General features: G+C 32.2%; 1 protein-coding gene across 2 annotated transcripts in view; it reads right to left on the minus strand.

Annotated features, from left to right (window-relative positions):
• LOC123709013 (dual specificity tyrosine-phosphorylation-regulated kinase 2) overlaps positions 1-21145 on the minus strand; it is a 33734-nt gene extending 12589 nt beyond the window's left edge. Inside the window, exons 1-8 of one of the 2 annotated variants that reach the window (XM_045660089.1) lie at positions 21008-21145; positions 11151-11292; positions 4453-4616; positions 3640-3801; positions 3120-3235; positions 2434-2572; positions 2127-2298; positions 10-153 (exon numbers count right to left, since the gene is read on the minus strand). In XM_045660089.1, coding sequence (XP_045516045.1) covers positions 10-153; positions 2127-2298; positions 2434-2572; positions 3120-3235; positions 3640-3801; positions 4453-4616; positions 11151-11292; positions 21008-21022 — 1054 coding nt within the window. In that variant the 5' untranslated portion in view covers positions 21023-21145. Of the gene's footprint in view, positions 1-9; positions 154-2126; positions 2299-2433; positions 2573-3119; positions 3236-3639; positions 3802-4452; positions 4617-11150; positions 11293-17513; positions 17627-21007 lie in introns of those variants that run through there. The other variant, XM_045660088.1, reaches the window with a different exon arrangement.
• Between the last annotated feature and the right edge of the window lie 5006 nt (positions 21146-26151).

Genomic DNA, 26151 nt, shown 5'->3' on the forward strand with positions numbered 1-26151 from the left:
ATTACTCACCAAAAAATAATCTCTTCCTTGTAGCGTGTAATAGGAGGTCTGGTGGCGGTGGACCCAGCAGCTCCATGATGCAAGCTAGTTGCTCCGCTTCATTTTCACCCGGGAAGAGGGGATATCCCGTATGAAGCTCCGCAAGGATACATCCTAGAAACACATTTGATAAAATAATAACGAATATATATTCATAAGTTTACTTATTTGAAATTCATATTTTCCTTTTCATCTTATTAATACAAAATTCTAACATCCTTGATAGCTAGAAATTGATGAAGAGGAACCATTCGATGTAGGTCACCTAAACATTTAATAGCGGATATCAGATTAATAATGTGATCAGTAAATGTTCTGCTTAGAAGAACTTATGTAATCATGATAAATAAGAATGCTTTATTGCGTAACTAAAATCCTTTTACAATCTTGTATGGCCCAAATTAAAGTAAATATGGTGATCACGATATATTGCTACTGTGTAATCTAGGTATGTATAATAGTCATATACAAATATTCTGCTCAGGCCTTTCTTGTCACTTCCTTTATGGAAATCTCGCTAATTCTCGAAAGTTAGTCCATAATTTTTTAGGTATATTTTTTAATGATTCTCTTGGATACAAAAATATTTGCTACCAAATTTGTTCTTTATTTAAAAAACATTTCAGTATCTATGGTTTTTTTTTATGTTTTCGAAATTACCTTTACAGACATACGGGTCCTAAAAACCTCTTTCCATAAATACGCAAATAATACAAAATTTACGTTATTCTATAGTGTATCAAAGTGATTGAAGCTGTAACTCGGTATTCCTTCCGAAAACAACCTTTCCTCCGCATTGATCTCTACTCTATTAAATAGTAGATCCTTGAGATCTAACCTGCTCTTCCTTGTCTTTCAAGTCATGGTTTCACTTTATTATATATATGTAACATGCATAAGTATGTAAGAACCATAACCAACCTTACATATTTTTCTATAAACATCTAGTACTCTACTCAAATATCTGATATCAAAAATGTAATTTCGATACATGTATCTTAGGGTATCAAATTAAGAGACCCTTTCGTCAGTGTAAAGCCTTAATGTACATATATTTGCTGATCGCACGTGGAGTCTCGCCGCCTTTCTCTTGCTTTCTACAAGCGACCAAGTTGCGTAACCGGTGACGCTTTAACCTTTAGAAATCCTTTATATCATTCATACGATATTGTGCTTAGTTACAATGACAAAGAGATTAAGATTCCCTACAGTTTTTGCACATGTTCTTGAAATATTTGTCATGGGATACAATGAAGAATGTTGATGAAATATTTGGTAACATACATTTGATACTTGAAAAAAAATCTAAATTAAACTTATAACATTGTGGAAGAGTTACTTTTTTAAAGAGAAAGGGAATGATTTTATTTACTAATGGTAGATAAAATTTTGTGACTCCTAATAAATTATTTTGAATAGGTTACAAGGTTTAATAGTTGATTTATTTTTATTTACACAATCTGTTAGTTACTAAGTGCAGTGTTGGCGAAGTAGCTTCAGCGTGTGACTCTCATCCCTGGGGTCGTAGGCTCGATCCCCGGCTGTTCACCAATGGACTTTCTTTCTATGTGCGCATTTAACATTCGCTCGAACGGTAAAGAAAAACATCGCGAGGAAACCGGCTTGCCTTAGATCCAAAAAGTCGACAGCGTGCGTCAGGCACAGAAGGCTGATCCCCTACTTGCCAATTAGATTAACAAATGATCATGAAACAGATACAGAGTCTGAGGCCCAGACCAAAAAGGTTGTAGCGCCATTGTTTTTTTTATTTATTTTATCTGTTAGTTACTACACTTGACAGTCCTTCTGAAGTTTATACCATTCATATAATTGAAAATACGACCGTACTAGAAATTTGAACGAGCATCGCGAGCGTAGCTCGGCCGGAATGGGTTTTTCCGCAAGTAGCGCAGGGGCGTCTCCTCGGACTTCAGCTTGTGGTCAATCGCCTGAAGGCCAGGCCGTAGGCTTTTAATCTGTCATTGGTGATTGGACAGTCTAAATCTCTTCAGACGTGTCAGGGCTTCCTACGTGCCTTTTTTGTCGGGAAGGGTTTGAAATATTGCTTCTAATTTAAAACTACTCACCCATACTCCACATATCAATGGGCGTCCCGTACTGAAGTCCCAGTATGACTTCCGGGCTGCGGTAGAACCTGGACTGAATATATGTGTAGACTCTCGCATGTGTGTAGCACGAGCTACCAAAGTCAATCACTTTGATTGAGGAACTGCCACGTGCTTTCAGGAGTATGTTCTCCTAAAATATGTTTAAAAGAGATGAAATCAATCAAAATTATCATTTAGTTTTAAACCTTTTTTAAATGGTTTGAACGTTCCAATAAATTCGTTAAAAAGCCTACCTAGCCTTATGAAAAGATTAATGAAGACTTACTGGTTTAAGGTCGCAATGTATAATGTTTTCAGCTTCCAGTAGCCTTAAGCAGCGGAGTAGCGAGCTGGCAAATCTTCTAATCAAACTTAGACTGAAGCCCTGGTAATTGTTCTTCTTAATCAACTCGTACAGGTTTATACTGAAATAAAGCAGAGGAAACTATGGGAACTATGATACATCAATAAATATGTTTTCCAAATTTCTCTTTAATTTGCTGGATTTCGGTGGTAATTTCTGTTATTTCCAAGTAAATACATAAAGATTTAGACATATTATAATAGGAAATCATAGCATATCTAACATTTATTACAATTGACGTAGATGGAAACGAAAAAACATTTATCGTACATAAATTTAAAGGAATACAGAACTCTGAGATTCATATCAGGTTGTAGTGCCAAATGGTTTTGTTACGGTTTTCACGTAAATTATGTATTATCTTATCTTAACTTGTATTTATAAAATGCACAAAATAATTCAAATTTACTTAGTACCTTGATATAAGATTAAGCTTAAATAACACTTACTTATTTGGGAGTTTAATATCCAACAAAACCTCAGTGGCTTTTTACATCATAGAACGCATCAATTACTTAAGTTTCCACTATATCTTCTCAGTTATGGTTATGTTTTTTCTATAGAAAATATACAGGAGCTTAGCTTCATTAAGATGTTTGTATACTAACCTCATAAGCTCAAAGCTGATACATAAATGATTTCTGAAGTAGAAGTAATCCAGCATATGGATCACGTTATGAGCTTGATCCTTGTCCTTAAGTCGCAGGTGATCCAGTACTCGAACCTGCAATTTTAGGAGACATGCAAAAAGTAAGAAAATCTTACTCTAAATAGAAACCTACAAATAAGTTACGTATTTTTTTAATAATAAAATCCTGATAATTGTAAAAAAAAATTGTGAATATACTAAACATATATATTATATAAAATATAACTAAATTAAAACCTAATTTATTCAGATATTAATTATTGAGCTGCGGTCAGCGTGTAACTTCCAATAACGACAACAAAACGATCCGACGTTATTTTCTGCAAGTTCAAAGTAGTTCTTTCAATATCCGTAGTAATTTGGTCGCAGTCGAACTATTGGAAGTTATTGGAAGTTATCGTAGGAGCCAGAGGGAGAGAGCACAGACGCCGAGGACAAATTGATGTCATATATGTATTATACTAAAGGTATATACATACCTCAACAAGGGCCTGGTGATGAAACCGTTTCTTATTCCTGATAATCTTAATAGCAACTTGTGACCCTGAGCGGTGGTCAAACGCTCTTATCACCTGGCCAAAAGATCCCTTTCCGATCACCTCCAGAATTTCATAGCGGTAAGCTATGTGATCGTGAATTTGCTGGAACAGGATATTAATTTTATATAGTCTATTTTGTGTTTTATAAACGGTGTTATGAGTTGTAGGTATAATTCTTATTTTTCAACCTTCCTAGTCTAGTCGCGTTGCGCAAGCGCCATTTAGTGAGTGACATATCAGACGATATTATATACTGATCATACCCTAATCGATTGCAATACAAACCAAGTACACTTAAAATGCTTCGTCTGGTCAAGCCTAACAAAAGTATTAAGTGAATTTAAATTCAAATTTTGATTGGTTAGTTAAATACAAAACAATTCCTTTATTGAATTTCACAACCGAGTAATATCTTTATTTCGAACTATAATTGTCTAATTAAAGGACGTCACTTAGGTTGTAGTACTTATAATTTTTGTAATATAAATGTTTTATGTGACAATTAAATAAAAAATAATGTTATTCGAGTACTGAAATTTAAGTTACATTAAGTTTATTTTGTTAATAATAGCACACCTATTCTTTCACATACATGTCTCTCTTCTTCGTTAGTATCTTACCCCTTATCTCTTTTATTTTCCTATGACGATTAATACAAGTACACGATTAATATATAATCCGTTCAAAAAGTGTTTTTCTTAATGTGTAAAAGCTATTTCAACAAAAGACAATACTAATAAAAATCTTTCTTACCTTGTTGTAACTGCCATTCTCATCATCAAATCCACAATTGTTAGGCTGATTTGAGCGCGCATGAATCTTATTCGACTCGAGACCAAGAAACCATATTTCTGGATACTTGCGTATCTCGTTCCTCTCCCAATCAGTCAGGCGCTCGCCGAATGCCTTTAACGCTTCTGTAATAATAAAGCAATAATATTCATAAAAAAACAAGTATTATTCATATTCCTGTCATTTTGTTTTTTGAATTGGCCTTGCATATTTTTTTATCCAGCTTTATTCGTGATATTCGAAACGACGTATGTATTTATTTAATTTGTATTTGTTAACAAAGACAAGGAAAACTATTTACCGATATATTCATTATTACTGTTCTAATGTAATATCAGAACTTTCAGTATTTTCATATATTATTATTCAAATTCCATACTTTATTTTAAGACGGTAGCGTGTATGGCGTATAAGTTATCAGCAAGAAAACCACTGGTATTGATGATTATTGCAAGGCATATTTACGTGTTAGAAGGAACAAAATATGTTTCAGTGATTACTGAAACAGACATAGAAATGCGTATTTATTTTTAATATATCGTTTGTAATAAACTGTGACGAAAGTCTTACATGTTGATAATTCGAGGTATTCCCGTTATTGACATATTAATAAATTACTCAAAACCGTATATATATTTATAATAAGGAAAGATTTGTATATTTATAACGAATATCTACTGGACCAATATCAAACATTCTTTCGCCATTAAAATGCGACATTATTCCTGAGTTACCAAGGCTTATTTATTCTAAAAATATTTAAACATGTATTATCGAGTGTAGTATGCCGCGAATAGTTCGTATAGTATACGAATAGTATTATATTTTAAGGAAACTTTTCCCTGACATTTAACAAGCGACCTGGGGAATTCAGTTTACGTGGAAGCATAAAACGACATTACCTGCTGGAAGACGGAAATATGTCAAGGACGTGTCAGATAAAGGTCAAACATCCCATAAAAGCAAAAAGTTACCTTTTTATTTACGAATATTATTTGAAATAATATTCATTCCTACATTTCGATTTTATCTTAGAAATACTAGAAATAGTTTCTAAATAATTCAGTTTCTAATCTTTAATACTATTAAGTATTTTTTTATTCAAGAGAGCGGTTGTCATCATAATCATTCATCTCGTACGTAATGTTGATATATAAAACATATACATTTATACATAAAAGACGACTCATATATATTATATCGGCCACACGAAAAACAGACATTCGTTATTTTTTTTAATTATTCGTTAAACCTATGTATTTTTTATTAGCTGATGATAAGCGAGCAACAACTACAACATTAATACTTAGTTGATTATTACTAACTTTCTCGATAAAGATAATAAATATTTTTGAAGTGAAACTTCTTTTTTGGCGTTGTAAAAAAAAATACCGTCACATTTTTAGGTTACGCGTCACAGTTTTCGTTTCACGCCATCTTTTTCTTGTCCCTACCACGGTTGATTCGAACAGATTCGAAGCCATTAATAACACAAATATAAAATAACGATAACAATGATAGTAATAATGATATTAGTAGTAATAAGGTAAAATGAAATAATGGTATTATATGTATTCATGTCTGTGATAATAAAAGCCTTTTCTTATTCTTTTTCTAATTTAACTTTATTTAAACAATTTCTGTAAAGTTGCATATCATATCATGTTGATCATTTTTCGAAAAATAAGATCATAAAGAAGTTTCACTTCTTACGTGTGTACACTAGTACACGCATACATTTTTTATTATCTCAGACCCTAAGTACCCACCACTTACAATTACAATACGCTATATTTGAAAGATTATTTTCGACGATAATAATATATGTAAAGGTAGTATCACGAAGGTTCGAAAAATAAATATACAAAAGAGCCAAAAATAGCGACTGAGATTCGAACACGTACAAATGAAAGTTTGCCATTCAAACAAGTTAGGAGCTAATAATATATTCGGCTTGGGCCTTTCAATAGCGACAAATGACAAAAAGATTTGTAAATTATATTTGAAGATTTACAAGGCTGGAGAACATATTTTAGTATTGTATTTTAATATGTATATCAATATGAATTGTTATTTTAAAGCATACGATTCTGTAAATTTTAGGTAAATGTATTTTTATAATTTTTCACGGCAATATTAATTTAAGCTAATAACGACTCTTTTATCATCAAAAGATGGCAAGCAATTAAAGTTTATTCGAAAATATGTATGTAAGAACCTCCGTGAAGGCGAACAATATCTCAAACAGAGTAATTTTTGCAATATAAATGAAAAGTCTTAATTTAACAGAAAATATAATCAAACTATTTAATTTTACTCTTGTTACGACATATTTAACTTTTCATTATTTCGCCTCGGGTGAGTCTTCAACAAGTATATCGATAAAAGTCACCACTAAAGTCAATAAACTGTCGCGAATATATTTTAAAGAAAGCTTTACAAAGAAATAGCAAGTCACGCCTACAGCAATAAATCTTTGCCGTTTCGTGTTACATGTGTAAATCGTACATTTTCGATATGTTACATATACGTATACAGCAAGTTTATGTATTAATTTGGCAAATTAATTATTTTTTATTGAATATTGCCTGAGAATTGTTATACTCTTTTCTGTGAGATTTTTCTACCATAAATATTAATTGAGAATGGATTAGCCGTTATGTTTATTTGCTCTCGTTTATTTTCCTGACTGAATCGATTCGAATTCGATTGTTATAATAAAAAGACAATAAAGTAATCCAAAGACACCGGTGAATAAACAACAGACTATGTAAACTTGAGATTATTTAAAAAATACACAGTTAACACATGTCTAAATCTGCATCCTCTATTGTTCTTGGTCCAATTAAGTGATGTTGACCTACATGCATGTGAGACCTCGCGATAACTGGCATAATCTATGCCCTTGTTTCTGAACTTCAGCAACGATGTTCAAGTGATGCGGCTCTTTACTATTCAGTTAATAAATAGTGACATATAAAATATAAAATTCTTCGTTTATATTTCAACAAAAAAAAATTCTTTAAGTATTTTATTATAAAAATTTGAAACAAAATAACATAATTTCAAATTTACAAATAATCTAGTTGGTTGATTATAGAATGAAAACAACTTAACTTATATAATATTATGAAGATATCCATCAAATTCCTTTAAACTATTACTAAATGGTTTCAAAAACAAAATAAATACATAATAACTTTTATTCTAGTATTACAACTATACTAGAACCTGTGTACCAGACGGAAAACAGAATGAAGAAACTGCCATTTATAAACCCTAAATTCGACGGTGTGTGTCATGGATAAAAGGTTTATTCAAGATTTAGCCTACAAAGAAAACTCATCAAGAAAACAGATAGGAAATCTACAGCTAAAACTAAATATCACACCTATGTTTTTTAAACGACATTTAATTTAAAGATCATTTATACTAGACAATCAAAGCTTGAATTGTAAAGTTTCCAATGAGAACAATTTTTCGTATTGTTGTCTTTTTTTATTTAATAAAGAATACATTGTCTAAGCCGGGTAGCTTTATTTTAAAGAAAAAATCTTATATAGGATTAGAATGCCCTAAACAAAGTAACAAATTTCTGTACTGTTACGTATTGGGTATTTATGACGTATATAAGTGACAATAACTTCTTAGTAATAATTATTGCAACTGTTACATAATGATCTTCGTGTTTATTTCATTAAAAGAAGCATTGCAACTGCTTACGTCTCTATTTACAAGTGTAAGGTCATCTAGATAAAGGCTAGTTAGAATTAGTAGAATAGTTTTACGCTTTGGTAAATTGATTGCAAAGTCCCAAATCCGTAATACAAAAGCATGAACACAATCATTATGTCATCTTTCTGGTTTTGTGTTGAGTCGTATTGTGCAATGAAACATACTACAAATAGAGAGCTAGAGCTATAATACAGTTTAAAACTAGTAGATAAAATAGAGATGGAATATGTGTATATTCCAACTGTGACTTGCCAGCTACATTTATTGTGTAAATTGTTAGAAACATCCAGTTAAATAAGATTGAATGAAAATAAATTTTTAGATTTCTATATTATACTAATATAACATTAGAACAGGACAATTCAGTGAAGTTGATATAATTGGTGTAATCCATTTGTGCTTATTGTGTTTCTTCATTCAACTTTAATATCATTGTACCACCTAGGGCCTAGTACTAATAACCTTGCCAGTAGAGTTTGCAAAGCGCAAAAATATTGACCTCCTTATTCACATATACATTGCACCATTTTAACTAATCTTTTCTTTCGTCTCTTTTTGTCAAAATGTATTTACGTTGTGATAAAAAGAGGCAGTGACTGCTTTAACTTGTTAAGTTAAAGCGGTGGAATTAGAATATATTTTTTTATGAATAAGGGGTGGAAATAGTAAAACATAAAAAATCTTAGACAATATTTGACGTACGACCAATGTCTTACTGGCATAGCAGATTTGCTGAAACCTTAAAAAGCTACGACTGAAAAAGCGAAAAATATCAATCAGTAACGGGAGTGACGTGATAAATTATTTACATAACAATGCCGTGACCTGAATCTGCGCTGTCAATGAAATTTTCGTTTCATTTCTCTTCCATTTCAGTATTAAAAATTTAAATGTAGACAGTGAAAAATTCTCAAACAAACGATGGACAATAAGGTAGAATAAACTATTATTATTATGGACTTTCTATGTATGCCACAACGACACCCGAGAAAGAATAAGCCAACAAAAATATCAATTATAAAAAAAAACATCTCGCGCAACTCCATCTTCTACTGTAAAAAGTTGTAAGATCTATGTTACTTAACTTACTTAGAATTAGCTAATCTAACAATAGCAGTATTAAAAAAAATTGTTTTAAAAAAATACTTTGACATGACCAGTTGCAGTTGGTGTATCTAGAAAACCAGTTTTTTTCTAAATACAAACTGTACGCCAAATTTGAAACTGCTATGTCTGCTAGAAGTGCCTTAGAGTTTTGATAGTCACTTAGTCAGTTTAAAAAAACAACGCCTGCTTGGTAACTTGGCATATTATTTTATCCACAACAAATTTATAGGGGAACCGAAAATGGCCTGACCTGCTTCGAGAAAAGTGCCGCTTTTTTGCTCGACTACTACCGTGTCCCCAGATTAGTTATTACGACCTCAATTGGACGGCACAGACCTTGTTTTTAAAACGTTTGTATCGGATCTATGTAGGTTAATATATTGGCTCACAAAGTCACACGTCACCGCTTTCCATTCCTATAGAGGAATTGAAAGAAAGAAAAGATATTGTTGGTTATGCTGATCTATAGTTAAAAAGGTAATGTAATAATAATTTGTCATGTCCTAGTCTTGGTGAGTCTTCGCGTAACCAACTTGTCCTGGTAAACTTTTGCGGTTTGTAAACTTTTGCTGTCGACAAGTTTTCATTTTCTTATTGAAACTTTTCTTGTTATGTTCTTTACTCTTACTATTTTATATCAGCACAGAACGGGTTATATCAAGGTATTTTTAACAGCAACAAACCCGAAGGGTACAATTTGAGCATTTTTTTAGTTCAAACACAATAAATATACGTATATAATTGATTGCAAAGTCCCAAATCCGTAATACAAAAGCATGAACACAATCATTATGTCATCTTTCTGGTTTTGTGTTGAGTCACCACATAATGACATAATTTCCACCCCTTACTCATAATTTGAAATTATTTTTAAAATTCTGAATAAAATAAATGGTTTTTAAAGCGAACACAGATCCTATATAAGAACCTATTAAGAAAGGTATAGAATCTGAATAGTTATTTGAAGTTGCACGAAGTTATATGAATTCTACTCGAATTAACTAAATCAATTATATTTAAGTAAATTATCTAGAATAGTCAAGAATAGAATTATCAACATTTTAAGTAAAGGTAAATAAAGTGCAAAAACAGTTTGTTGTAAACTTCTACGCTTATGCCAGACATTTATGTATCGTAGTTTTAAAATATTGTTAGTGTTATCTTCAGTAGTCGTCGTTAAAGGATATCCCTCACGCGGATTATCATTGAGATTGCTACCTCCACTCTTAAATACGTTAAACCAATTGTAAATAGTGGCACCAGATGGGGCTTCAATAAGAAATGCTAATCGTAGCCTATCATAGCTTTGTTGTTGAGCAAACCCGCAACGAAAGTCATAATAAATCATTGACCGAAAATATTATCGCGTTAGGTTCATTTTCACGTGTAACAAGAGTTTTAGATTTGCCGCCAATTCACAAAAAAACAAATGACAAATGAATGCAATATACTACATTAGGTTACCAAAGAGTTCTAAAATTGAAATTCAAAAGCAATGTTTCTAAACATTTTCAGTGTTACCCACGTACAAACTAACAAATCACATAAAAATTACGCTAGCCGAATTGGATTTCGAATCTACACTCTACCTTCTAGGATTAGCGATAGATGAATTTTGTCACAACATATTTCTATCATAAATAAAGTTTTTATTTATTTGTTTAATATTTTATTAATTGCGGAAGGAATTATATGTTAAGTTTGTTACATTTTCTAAATAATACGCATCAAATGTTTTAAGTAAGTTCTAAGTTGTTATTTTACATAAAACCTTTATTTATACTACTAGAGATGTTAAGAAATTATTTAGAGCTTACCAGAAGGTGTAAGCGGTGTGGCTCTGGGAGAGGGCAACTGCGCATTGTGATTGTCATCTCTCGGGGGACTGGCGATTGCCCCATCGGAGTTGTTGTTGCTTGGGGGCCCCGGGCCTTCACCCCCACCGGCTTCTATCTGTAACTATTACAAATACTTATATCATAATATACTCTATTCTGTATATCTGTTTCTTACATAATAATTTCTTTATAAGTAGATATATTATTTATTTGTTATATTTGCTTTGGCTTCACGTTGTGAAAAGGAAAATGTACTTAATGTGGGTAAACTTAAAAAAAATAAAATCAGATACACACCGTTACAGAGTGTAACGGTGTAATAACATTTATAATATAATAATTTCATAAAAAATTTGATAAACCTCATATATTGAGGAGGTCAATGGCCCTGATTGATGTAATTTTAGTCTGGATGTAGGTGGAATCAGTTGATTTTTAGGAAAAAGTCTTATTGACGAAAGTATTTTTGTATCTTTCCTTTTTTTATACATATTAGGATATTAACAAATATATTTAAAAGCTTCCAGTATATATATAGTAGGTAGAGTAAGTACATTGGTTGGCTAGTGACCCTGCTGTAGGTTTTTGTGCAGAAATTTGTTGTTGTCTACGTTCAGGTTTGGGTTTCTTGTTACATCTTTCTATATTTTGCAGTTACACTTTTAATTTCACTTGGAAATCGTATTAGATACTATACTAATATACTTACATAAATAAGTAGTTATTAACGTATTTTAAACAGTTTACACCGGCAAAAATTTAGAAATACGTCACCCGTATTGTGGGTTGCGGAACCCCCGACCACTTCTACGCACCGGAAACGGTTATGCAAAAAAATAAATCTAACCTAACCGAACAAAAGATAACAATAGGTTTTCGGACAGCTCCGGCGCTATGGGAAATATAGCCTCTCCACCCTAGCGTACCAAAATACAGGCATTTTATGGTCCAAAAAGTCGGAGCTGCGGAGGATCAGTGCTTTGTTACTGCGGGTGAGGACTGCTCACCCTCTGCACCTACGGCTTAAAATAACACTCTAGGGGTAGAACAGACTAGTAACACTTCAGTTGACTGAATCGATGTTGTCAAGCAGTAAATATTAATTAATAGTTTTAGTTAGTAATTAACTCGATTGAAAATTTTAGCCAACTTTCCAAAAAATCTAAATAAAATAACTGCAGAAGCACATTTACGTAAACTTGAAAGTAACGGATTGAATCTGTTAGTGTAATTTCTTTTAGTTCCTCTTCATTTCACGTTTCTGTTAAATGAATTTCAATACAATACACAAAATTATATATTTTTTATACTTAAACACAACACCTGCAGTCAAAACTACTTGGATAGAAAAGATTCACCTAGACACCAACATAATCAGTATCATCAAATTTTGGCGACGTATTTCTAAATCCGACCTGATTATCGATGTTCAATCCGAACATTCAAAACGAAAAATTCAAACGATGGCGTGCACGTCAATCGACTTAAAATTTTCTTTGTACCTTTTACTTAGGTAATTCGATGCGCAATAATTATAGTAAGGTTCAAGCTCCATTCTAGCTTTTCAAACTTTGAAAGTTTTAAGAGCATTAAATTCCGTACATACAGAAATTTAAAGATAACAAGATATGTAAATCAGGTATTCATCCCACGCTTAGATACTAATGTAGTTACATTTAAGATGTATATACAGTCATCAAGGCTGTATTCAGTTGAAATTATTCAATAAAGTCTAGAATGCCTTATATACATTATATTTTTTAATTTATTTACTTTCTTAATCATTTATTTGTGTCTCGAAATGTAGAAAAGAAACATATGAAAACAAATGCGCGTGCTTACAATTTGTATTCTGTATATTTTATTATAGTTTTTTGTTCCGTATATTAGACTCCGAAGCAATTCTTATTTTGCATTTAATCGAATCTACTATCGTTTTCACTTATATTTATTATTCTTGTGTTTATATCTTCACAGAAGCGATTTTGATTATCGTTCATACGTTTATTGAAAAATGTTATATCCTACCTCAAACCTCTAAAATCTCACTCCTTTGTCTACAACCCTCGGCTACAAATCGGTACAATGACGTCATACCCTAAATCGCGTTAACGAAATGTTTTTAACGGCTGACTATACGAGTCATGTCTCGACATTAACCACTCGGGCTTTCGGGCCTGCCAGTCAGTGGTTAGACTGGTAGAGGAACCCAGGTTTACCCAGGTTTTGGTTGGAGGAACAAGCAGTGCCTTTTGTTTTCTATACTCCGTCATCTTATATCAAAATAAATTATAAGAATATTTCATATAAGTACTATATTACATTACTTACATTACTATATATATATTAGTTTTGAAGCTTTTGGACTGATTTAAAGCTGGTAAATTAGAAGCCCTATGACATAACGTAACATTAGGCTATTAGTAACTCCATTGCTCCGACATATATTTATTAAGAGATAAATTTTATCAATAGTTGACGGCCTGTCACATACAGAAGGCTGATCACCTACTTCTCTATTAGATTAACAAATGATCATGTAACAGATACAGAAATCTAAGGCCTAGACCTAAAAGGTTGTAGCTCCATCGATTTTTTTTTGTTAGCCCTTTCCTTAATTATTATAAATGTTTCGCGATAGTTTTATTATATGATACGAAGTTAACTAAACTACGAAACTATAATTATCGTCAAAACGACAAATAATCGCGCCCCTGTCGTAAATTCACTGTTATTAGTTCTTTGTAAAGCCACGACAGATTTATTTTGAACATTAGTTTCCCTAAAAATAGATCAAATTGTTGTCATAAAGCATTTACCGACCTATGTAGACTGTTTGCAGCAAAATAGTAAACAGTTAACAGCCCTGTGGTTTTGAATAGTATTTCATGTAAACATTAAGCTTCAGAAACCATTTTTTTTAAATTTCATACAAAGATATACACAACTGGGTGATAGACTTTTATATAAGCCATACGAGGCATTTTATATGAGGCAGATACGTTCGTCAATTATATCAGTGAACATCGTTTTTAAGTCTTTCCTTCTACAAGTGATTGTCCTCTACAACGTAAATTCTTATTAATCATTACTTAAGCCTGGATATAAAACAAAGGTGGTGCTTGATGATCTTCTAAATCTGGCCCTCACATTTGTGTATCTCTTATGTGATATTTTCAATATGTACGTTACACACGCCATCGACGACATCGTAGCCAAGTATTGAATGTTGAATAGACCGAAAGTCCATTGGTGCAAAGCCTGAGTTCGAACCTTGGACCTCAGGAATGAGACTCAAGTATCTGCGATGTAGTTATACGATCATGTTAAATACGAGATCTTGAAGAATTGTGATAATATTTCTAAATTTTATACATATAATCTTCTACGTCGTTTTAAAACTCATCATTTATATAAGGAACCAGCTACCGACAGAAATATTTCTAAACCAATATGACGTCCTTCAAGAAACGAGCGTACCAATTCCTAAAAGGCTTGCAATGCACACGCTAGCCCTCTGGCATTGAGAGTGTCCTTAGGTATCCACTTAACATCAGGTTGCCCTCTTTGTTTTTCCCGGTACATATAAAATATTGTTACATATTTAAGGATGGTGTAATAACCTAATCTAAAATCCTCAACCAGTTTAAGCACTGACTGGCCGGCCCGAATGCCCTAAGGTCGAAAAGTTTTATACATCCGGAATAGCTTCGTTAACAGTGTTGTAGTTAAAAATACTAATTATTTAGTTTTTGTTTTTTCTATAATTATAAACTAAAGCTTATATACATTCTCATGTACGATCCTTATTATTTGTCTATTCCTACGAAAAAGTGCTACTACTTGTAGTCTCTAAGCGTGTTTAACGCAATTGAACTAAAACAAAGAAAATAATAATAGCAAAAATCACAAAGGTTTAATATGTATATACTTGGTCGTATAATATGCATAACGTTTCTTATACAAACACTTTAATATTAGAAATTGTATTTGCATTTGAAACGAAAATTAGATCGCTTACCTCGTCAGATAATCCGATTTGATGATAATTTAAAATATAACATTTCATATAAACGATTTGTTGAATTTCTTTTGACCTTTTCGATTGAATTATAAATCGAAAAGGTCCCTTTAAAGGGCAGCCCCGTCTCGCTCTCGTTTCAAATGTTAATACCTACGATCCTATTATTTCTTCGCTAACTGCTAGTTTATATAAGCAAAAGAAAATACATTTCATTTGACTTCAAAGTGATGTTCTATAACAATATAAATTTGATCAGCGGGCCTCCTGAGATGCGGGTAGGTCTGAACCCGTATCTTTTTACTTTTTTTATTACTTACATTTTTATATATTTTATCTCATTTTACTTGTTTTTAACGAGAGTAAACTTCTTTACAATAAAATAATTTTGAATACCTTATTACTTGATACCTAGTTGTATCTTGCAGCTGTTCAAATATGATATGTGTGAGTATTATAAATATACATACATATATATATATATATATGTGTGTATGTATCCATAACACCACAGATATATATTTCAATAGTGCCTTCAAGATTTCTTAAAAATTTAATTGCTTGTCCTGTAAAATAATGAAATTGAATTTATCATATTCTGACCAATCACCACAGATATATAAATAAATTACACGGGTGGATCTGCGGGGCATAGCTGGGACTGTAGAAATATATATTTATGACACGTATAATGTACTTGATCGACATAATGTTAAGATTGTCATGTCGTGTATTCTTATGAAAAGTCTATAATCAATACAGAGAATATTAGCGAAATAAAAGTATTGATTAAACTAAAAAATATATATAATTGTTACCTAAAGTATTCAGCTATCCACTCAAATCCACTCGTGTAATTTCCACCCACCTTACAGCGCACAGGGCGCTGGGTACTGGGATCATTATTTTAGTGCGGAGTTATTTTAACTAATGACCTCATATTATTAATACTTGTGATAATATCATAAATGTACATAAAACATTAACTTAATAAGTAGTACAACATTGACTATAATAAACAAATTATAGTAATCAATCGTGTACATTCAATAAATAAATACAATCATTGTGGATTATCAAGCTGAAAATGTATAAAATTGTCCCAATTATCCTAAATCTCATATTAAACATGATCACATGGCTATTCTGCAAATTCTTAAGGCAACGTTGGCCCAGTGGTTATAGCGTGGGAATCCGAAAGGTTTAAGGTCTGAACCCGGGTTTTTGGTCGAAGTACGCATTTAACACTCGCTGTACGGTTAAAGAATATATCGTGAGGCAACCGGCACACATAAAGTTGACGTGTGTCAGGCATAACTATTTTCCTATTATAAAAAACAAATAATCTCGAAACAGATACAGAGATCTGAAGACCCCAGATCTTAAAAGGTTTTGCGCCATTTTTTTATAATAACACTTCAGAAATAAAATATTTAACCAATTCAGCGTCTTCAGCGAATTCATTTAATATATCTGATAATATACTAATAGCAATACAATTCTGAGATAGAGAACTTTTGCTATAAGGCATATGACACTAAATTATGATTAAACCCAAATTAATAATAAGAAATATTCGATAATAGTTTTTTTTTTATAAGAAAATATAACAATAAATGTTTGCACTCAAATGTAAAATCTATCTTTAGTATTTACTACAAGTCTCTAAATTGGTCGGTCTACGGTTTCACAAGAATAACCGTAGAGGTGTAGCCTTACGGTCGTTCAGAGTTTGTAGCGCAGCTCTGCGCTACGAAACATCATCACCCTTATGACATTTGAAATAAAGATCGTTTTATGGTTCATATACAACAAAAATAACTGTTCTAACGGCTTGTGAATGCACGACCATGCTACTTCAATAGAATTGTGACATAATCGTGAAAAAAACTGTAGGTATTTCGATGTAAATTAAGCTTTCATTTAAAAAAAAACAGGTATTCATTTATCTTATTACAAAATATTGCAATATATTTTATTAAGTTAAATGGTAAACTGTCACTACTAATACACTATAAAAGATATATTTAGGAATACATAGAGCAGTATATTCTCCGTATTCAATTGTCTCTGCAAATTGTGTAAAGATTCTCACTGTATATTAAAAAGCTCAATGTCATAAACACAAAGTATTCATTCACGCAATAAGCTAGTAGTCAAATGACATTTATTTCAAATGGTATTACAATGGATATTCATAAAAATAATATACATATGTGAGACACTCTGTCAGCATAAATTAATGAAACTCTCCAGAAGGCTTTTTATAATTGCACTGCAAATTAAATTGTTTTAAATTCAAAAATATCTTTTTGACTTACACGTTGTGGAGGCACGGTGTCCACGCCCATGATTGACACATACACAACACAATTATTTATTTAGTATCCATTTTAAACGATTTTTTATGCTACGAGTCCGGTCTCGTCAAGCATTTGGAGGTTTACTGGGTGCTGACGACAAAATAGGGCTGTATTTTGGTATCGATAGTTTTTCGATGTCTACAAAGTAGCAAATATTACATACATTTACAATTTGTACCTACAATCAAATTTAAAGGAAATAAGCTTTCAGATCCTACAAAAATAGCTAAGGCTGTAGGCTCAGCAGGTTTCACGACCTTGTAGTATATTATAAAGGCCAATTAACGTTTGCATGTATCTGTTATCTTCTACAGTATAACACTAACTTAATAATTGTTATTTTCATTATCAAAAACATAATATGCTACCGTTAGTAAACACGTTTTCTTTTATAATGAGACTTTTTCATCGATACAGCCTCATCCCTCGTACAACGAAGGCTGCGCGCGCCAACACCGCACCGCACAGCCTCCCTCGCACCTCATCTCGTAACGGCTTTGCATTTCCGACTCTACCCTTCTAAAAATAGCGTTTAATTTTCCGTTACTACCCTCGTCCTTCAGGGCCTGTGTGGTCCAAGTAAATCTATTTTTATTCTATAATGAGTAATTAAAAACCATACCTACCTAACATATACTATCACCCCATGAAACACAAATAAAAAGCATATTTCTATACATAAAACGTATGAATAATCTGATAGATTTCGGTGTATCAATTCTTTATTTTATACGTTACGGTAAAAAGTGTTAGTCGTTGCACTTCTAGTAATTTTCATTCTGCCCTGATCAGATTGTCTCTATAAGAAATGTTATCATATATCGAGGCTATATAGTTTTACGCCCAATAACGGTGTGAAACCACGGAGCACTGCTTGTGCGGAGTAATAAAATGATGCGATTCATAAATTTTAACATACTAAATAAATTATACATAAGGAATGTTTTTATTGTAACTATTAGGCTGAAAATCTTAGTAAGAAATACAATTTCATAATCTCTTAATATTCCGTTACAATACGCAAAATGGCGTCAATGGTACACGGAAGTTTACACGTGCAAATATTTACACGTGTAAACATTTTAATATCTGCGATGTAAATGTTACGAATAAATAATAACACATTTCTATATTAGGATCATTGATATTTAATTCCATTTTCAAATTTGATTTATATGTTTAGTTAGGAATACGTTTAACACAAGAGGCGCCAATTGCAATATCTTAATTATATTTGATTTAATTCGAATGATAACCAAAATATCATTTATACATAGCTGATTCTGCATATGAACGTCAATGTCATTTGACTTAAACCAAAGAAATAACTGTGCATATAGTGGCTAGTCAACTGACGTCACAAATCGGCTTAAACTTAGTACATCAGTTAATAAAGGTTAAAGTACTTAACATTGCATTATTATATTGATTTATCGACAAAGCGAAGATGTCGCTATGTTATATCATTTACAATGAAGTATCATTATATATAAGAATTTGTTATTCCGTTTGCATAATCACATCTTGTCGAGTAAGATTGTATTTTTTTTTTATAAATACATGAAATTGATGTCGTTTAATTAATTCCTGTAGTCTTGAGTTTCATTGAGTTAAGAGAGAACTCATACAATATCACCAATTTATGCTGGAATAGCTTAAGTTAAGTAGTGTTTTCGTAAAATTTAGGATCACACGTATCCTTTCCGAAGCCACGTTGGAAACAATATAAAAGTAATGCAGATAGTTTGACGCGAATTTACTCTGTTATGTTGAAGATAATAAAATATAGGGACGGAGAGTGATTGCCGTGTGGGGTTTATAAATTATTTCTTTGTTAAATAATATTAGATTGTGTAATTTTCGAATTTCTGTTTGTTTTAGAAACGCCCTCAAATAAGACGCTCTCTATAAATAGCAGCAAAACAATACATTTATTTGGCGAAACCTACCTATTCAATTTGGTAGGACTGCAAAAACATCCCATGGTGCCACCATTAATTTATGTAAGTTTATGTTAAGGTTGAGTTTAGTTTTATATCCAACAATAATTATTGAAGGTTAGTGTTAGTTTATATATTAACCTTTAACCAATTTGTTATATTTTATACAAATAACCCATAATACTGTACTTCGTGTTAGTTATGCCGGGACATTAGGTGCTAGAAAACAAAGGACACTAATTTTATCCTAACTAAACGAGCGCGACATCATCATTATTGTAGCATAACCCTATATGGTTCTTGATTAGTATATCCTTATTCTAATTCGTATCTCAAGTCATAATATCGTCTTGAGCGCTGTTAACCTTTATACAGAAAACTGTAGGACGGGCCTTAAAACTAGATTTAAGTTGAACGATCTATTAGGGCATTCTATCAAGAATTTCTTACACGAAAAGTAGAGTAGTTTCGTCGTCAAACTAAAATACCACCCAGGATGTTGCTTAATTTAATAATATTTGAACTTGACCCGATTGAAAGTGAAAGCCTACCAATCCTTACCTATAAATAACGTACGTAATTTAATATTATGTTCAGTGAATCGATTCTGTTACAGTTTGGTGTTTTTTTTTAAAGAGGCCTATGCCTTAGAATTGCTTATCTGTTTCGTGATCATTAATTTTCTAATAGGCTGGTAGGTGTTCAGCCTTCGATGCGACTTTTCATGTCTAAGAGATTCCAGTTTTTTCATGTTTTTTTCTTTCATTACGAGAAAGAGTTAAAAATGCAATTATACATAAAGGCACCTTTACAGCCGGGGATCGAACTCAAAACTTCAGGAGTTAGATTCGCACGCTGAAGCCACTAGGCCAACACTGCTCCGTCGCCAACACATACCGGAATCTATTTCGTAATCAATTCAAGTCAATCAAATGAAAAATATTTACATCAATATACCACGATTAGTTATTTTTGCCAACAAGATTATTAAGCATAGAAGTTATGCGATTAAAGTTTAAATATTGTGAACATTGCAAGCAATATGTGTTGTTGTATTTTTATAACAGCCAATTGTCATTTCTACAGCGCCTTCTTCACAACTACACGGCTCAAACGGTAGTAATTCGGTTGTTTTAATCTAGTTATCAAAGAACAGTGCAATAATTTTGTTTATATATTCAAAATACAACTTGTTGGCCTAAAATAAATGCATTAGACTCAAACTAATAAGTTTTTTAACTGTAGAAAATAATTTTAAACCGTCGAAATTTCAATCATGTTCATGATGACCCTTGTTTTTCTGTGACACAGAAATCTCTACGATAGTCAATATATAACGAACTAAAACAGTCATTACGGATTACCGTAATGACTGTTTTAGTTCGTCACTTAACATATTAATGTTAAGTGAGAAAATGAACAAAACGAAATGAAAATTTACTTTCAGATTCTTGTTTTGAAAATGCATTTGTTCATTGTATTCATGTAGATACGTAGATAAAAAAAACTCACATCGTATAAAATCATGTCAAGATCCTGTGTTGACACTTGTTAACTTCTTCCAATGTTACTGAAGTGGAGATGCAAAACTGGGACGAAAAACAAGACACTAGCGATTTTAATAAAAGTCTAAAGACGACATTATTAAATATACGGCACTCCAGATTAAAAATTGAAAAAGTAAATAAAAATGTTTCCGTAAATTAAATGTTGAAAGCGTGTGTTCTCCACTAGCACGTAAATGAAACTAGGGGTAGCTAGCACGAGGCTGGGCGGGTCGAATTACTAACTTAGTACTGCAGATTGAGACATTTAGAATTCCGCATGTCAAAGTCGATCCTTTACAAGTATACTACAAGATCTTTTAATTATTTTTTAATTCAATCCTGTAGCAAACATCTGGACGAAGACAATTTTATGAATAGAAGCAGAAAGATAAGATCAAATTCTTATTTTTATTTTTATTTAATTACTAGTCATCTTTCAGCTAACATACACATTATAAAACAAAACCCTTAGCTAATACAGAAAGCCAAAACAGATTACATAGATTAACAATATATATATATATATATAACAGAAAACAAGTAAGTTCATTTTTAGACAAAATATATTAAAAAAAAATTTAAACTTAAGAAAACTGAAATTTAACATTTGAAACAGCAAATAATAATTAATATTTCAAATTACTGCTTAAACAAAATCAGAGTCTTCCCGCCTCTTCAAAAACTTCCTCACATCTTCTATGGTGAGGTGGAAAATATAAATCTAGCCGACGTTCTAATGAATCTAAATTAAAATATTTGCAAGAACCTGAATAACTTTTTTTTATATTTTATATAATAGGAGACCAGATAATACTCGCATGCTGCAGTATGCTTCTTACATCTGCAAAATAAATACTTTTTATACTAGCCACTTTTATATAAGCCATGTTATTTTGTATATGTTGTTCTTAAGATAGCATGCACTAATTTTAACTGTAAATCACTGTTTTGTTTATCACAATCCCAGCGAAATACTAATAAAAGTATACAACAAATTTAAATATACAAGGGAGAAGTCCGTACACTTGTTGTTTTAACGGAACCACTCTTTTAATAAAATTTACCGGCCTGCAACGCGCTTGCGAGGCCTCTGGAATTGAGAGTTTCTTTGGCGGTGTTATAACATCAGATGAGCTTCCTACGCGTTTGCCCCCTGTTCTATAAAAAACCATTATAACTTTGTTGGTTAGTTCTATGTTCTACGTGAGAATGCAATGATTTATTAATTTTTTAAAGTTTACCACATCATACGACTAAATCTACGGCATATGTTACAAACTCTTTTATCTAAAATGTATGACAATTAAGGTAAACAAAAATGTTGCAAAATATATAAACAAGTTAAAATAAAAATACCAGAATTTTTTATTAAACACAAAAGACCACACCATCAATGCAGCGGATTACGGGACCTATCAATGTTTTCTTTAAAACCGATCAGCCCACTACCGAATATATCCAGCTCCGGCTCTGTTCCGATCCGATAAAATCGCGAATAATTCGATTCGCGTGAGGTGCTTGAACTCCTGTGTTGGTTTTTGCAAAAGAAATTTGGAAAAAAATCTGATTTTTGACCTTGGGGATGAGTAAGGACGACTATTTTAATAATATTAGTAAGAGGTCACTTTCTGTATTTGATTATTTAGCAACTTATACAAGAAAGTAACACCGGCTAAAGATCTCCGATCGTAAAGAGATATCATGATTAATTCTCTCATGGTACGGGTGTATAAGTGAAAATACTGTGCTAATGAAAGCTGCCTAATAAAGGATTTTTGAATGCTTTCAACGAGTTGCGAATGGATCACATATATAATGGATTCCATGTAATACTGCCATATTCAACATGACTGCGCACAATAGCGTTATACAAAAATTGTTTTAGTCGTACAACCAAAACAATCTGCATTCCGTTAATGAAATCCGAGCATTCGTGCGGATGTGGTGAATACTCTATTAACTGGAGATATAAACGTTAATTTTTATCAATAATTACACCCAAGTCCTGAACCTCCTTCAATGGCGCGCCGTCAAGCTCATACACAGTGTTTTATTTTTCTTCTGTACGTATTTAACATGAAAGCACTTTTTTATATTAAGGATAATAACCATTTAAAAAACACCAATCCTTTATACCATTAAGATCCCTTTGAAAAAGAGCAGCGTCACAGACGGACCTAATAATTTCATAAATTTAAAATCATCAGCGAAGAAGGACGTTTTACAGTGCTTTATATGATTCCTAACGACGTTGGTAAAGATAATATAAATCTACATTGCTTTACAAAGATAGCAGGAATCGAGTCTGGCCCAGCTCCTTTATTCGTATCAAGTCCTTGTATTTACTCAGATATTTCATCTTCACTAAAGCTAAGGGAAATTAGGCCATCAACATTGCCGATATCACCTGGAGTGAAACTGCCAAACAGTTATTCATCACAAGTATATATAGACGAAAATTTATATGAAAAAAGATTTGCAATATCAGCCCAGTGGCATTGTCCATATTCATGCAAGACGGAAGCAGCGAATGATCACGTTCTTCTTTTGATCACGATCACGAGGATTCTTGTAAATTCGATACCTCTCACGTATTTTTTTTTTCAGCAAGTTATTTTATAATTATAAGAAAAGAGGAACGGAACCAATATTACTGAAAGCAATATAAAAATTAGTGAGATAATATAGCCAGACAAAATAATGCAAATTATTTAGCACCCTCAGTATGTGAAATGAGATTAATTTCGCAAGCAGAAGTACAGCAGGATATCAGCCATAGTAGCAGAGTTGTATTTAACAATCGTATAAAAGTATCTACCTGCGACAAACCGGAACTTTGCGCGAACAATAGTGAGGCCAGTGCTTCTGAACCTGAAATGCAATGTGTTAATAATAAAAAGTAATGATGATTATATATATATAATTGAGTTAGATCAAACACCGCGCGAAAATAAAGTCACATTCCTCCATTCGGTATTTTCTGAAGATCCTTGGCCCTGATCCTTATTCGGATTCGGACTTTATTACGACAATTGGTGACAAGTCTCTTCTTCGCGCTTGAATCTTGTAGTGCTTGATCCATATATACCGCCAGTCCATTTCTTCGGCTAACTAACTGCTTTGTTTTATTTATATATAAATGATCTTCTTGCGGGTAGGTTGGCGGCTATCTATATTAAATGAAAGAACATCCTGGAACCCAGCAACCTTCTCACCGAGATTGTTAAGTTCCGATGTCACAATCGGTAAATTGTCACAGTGAGGATTGAAGATAACTCCTGTTGTAAAATATCTCGCAATTTATCTTCAGGGACATATGGTTCTAGTTCTGATAGCTGTGTGATCAAAAGTGATCAATATACGTATAGATGTTAGAATAATTTGTGGTGGTGTTTATATAAGTAAAACTAGCGAACCCGACAAACGTTGTCCTGTACATACGTCTTAAATACAAAACTCCCAACTGGAAGTCTAAAATATTCTCTAATCCACTTAAAAAGTTGTCTGGCACTATAAGGTATATAAATATACCTAGTCCAACCGTAAGTTCTGTTACAAATGAAAATGTTTTTTTTTTTATGAAGTAATGTAATATTATTAAAATTTATACCTACATATTTATTAACATCTCAGAAAAAAATAAAAAATAATTCTATTCGAAATTGCTTTTATACAGGCCTATAATTATTGGCCTCATGTTTTTGAATTCTACGGATTTACGCACATGTCTTAGGGAAGTGTATTGCTGAGAGATTTCACAACATGACCAAGTCTGTATCTTGATACACTTTGGCTGAAGTTTTCTCCCCTTTTCCAAGAAAAATAGTTTTGTGACTCCTTCCTAAGATACACCCCACCAAACCATCACTGCCGCAGGATGATAACCACCATAGTACCTATCACGACAGAAGGCGTTTTGATCGATCCTCTGTCTTTAATTGAAAATATTGATTTAGGACATGTCCTGTAAATCGACGATAAGCACCGAGCTTCAGGTCATGTTTTATAATATGCGACAGTTTCCTAGCTAGATCTTCATTTCTCGCGATAAATTTTTTTGCTTCCTAATGGTCATAATCCTTTTGTTTCAACGAATTCTGGCTTCAAAAGCATTAACAGCCTTTGTAGTTCTAACAGCACGCAGCTGCCCCGATCTTTTCTGGTCATCGACAGACGAAGTGTTGTTGTATCTGGTGTAATACGATATACGAACATACGGCTGATACCAAGTTTTTGAAGTCTCTGGAATATGACCGACAGCTTCAAACCCACTTTGTGAAAAGCGATCACAGCAATCCTATTTTTTTTAATACCCCATTCCTTATTGTAATTTGATGATGAATGCAAAAAAATATGTGAAATGGCGCAAAATCGAAGAACTTTTTAAAATAATACTTATACGTGTTCCAAATTCGAAATAATTAAGTTTTTATGTAACAGTATTTATGGCCAGACTATAAATATACATTGATAAAATATTAAATAAGCTAGGAAGGAAGGACTTTCATAACGAATGGGTATGGTAATGGTAATACACTGAATTGTTAAATGAACATTTAACAGATTTCATAAGCTTATGTATAATCATTGCCCATCTACTAGTCGTTACCTAAATATAACATTTCCGGTATTTAAGTAAAGTAAACAAACCAATATTTGTACATATAAACAGGAGGATCATTGAAATAAAAAAAAACATAAATGTCTAATGATTTTATATTATGAAAATATGGTAAAATTTCATATACATTTAACTCTCAACTCGATTAAAGCAGATGAAAGCCTCGGTGAGACCCCTTTTTATTTAACTTTGTGGAAAATGAACGTTCACTTAGTCCTGTCCTCGTTTAGAAGGATTATCATGTAAGCGATCGCATTTTATGTTAGGAATTTATGGTAATGTTTTATTAGAAAACTTTATATAAGACGCGGCATTCTGTGTTAATTCTTCCTTCTGACCTACTGCACGTAAATAAAGATAATACTTAACTCGTTTAATTAGACTTTTATAAGTAAATAAAGTTCTTAGCATTTAAACTAAGGCCTCCACCACAAAAAACGTTGCTGGGATTTATGCTCTCCAATACTTACTATTTTCTAAGTTAAACA

The sequence above is a fragment of the Pieris brassicae genome, chromosome 4 (assembly GCF_905147105.1).
Source record: "Pieris brassicae chromosome 4, ilPieBrab1.1, whole genome shotgun sequence".
NCBI classification, from domain to species: domain Eukaryota; kingdom Metazoa; phylum Arthropoda; class Insecta; order Lepidoptera; family Pieridae; genus Pieris; species Pieris brassicae.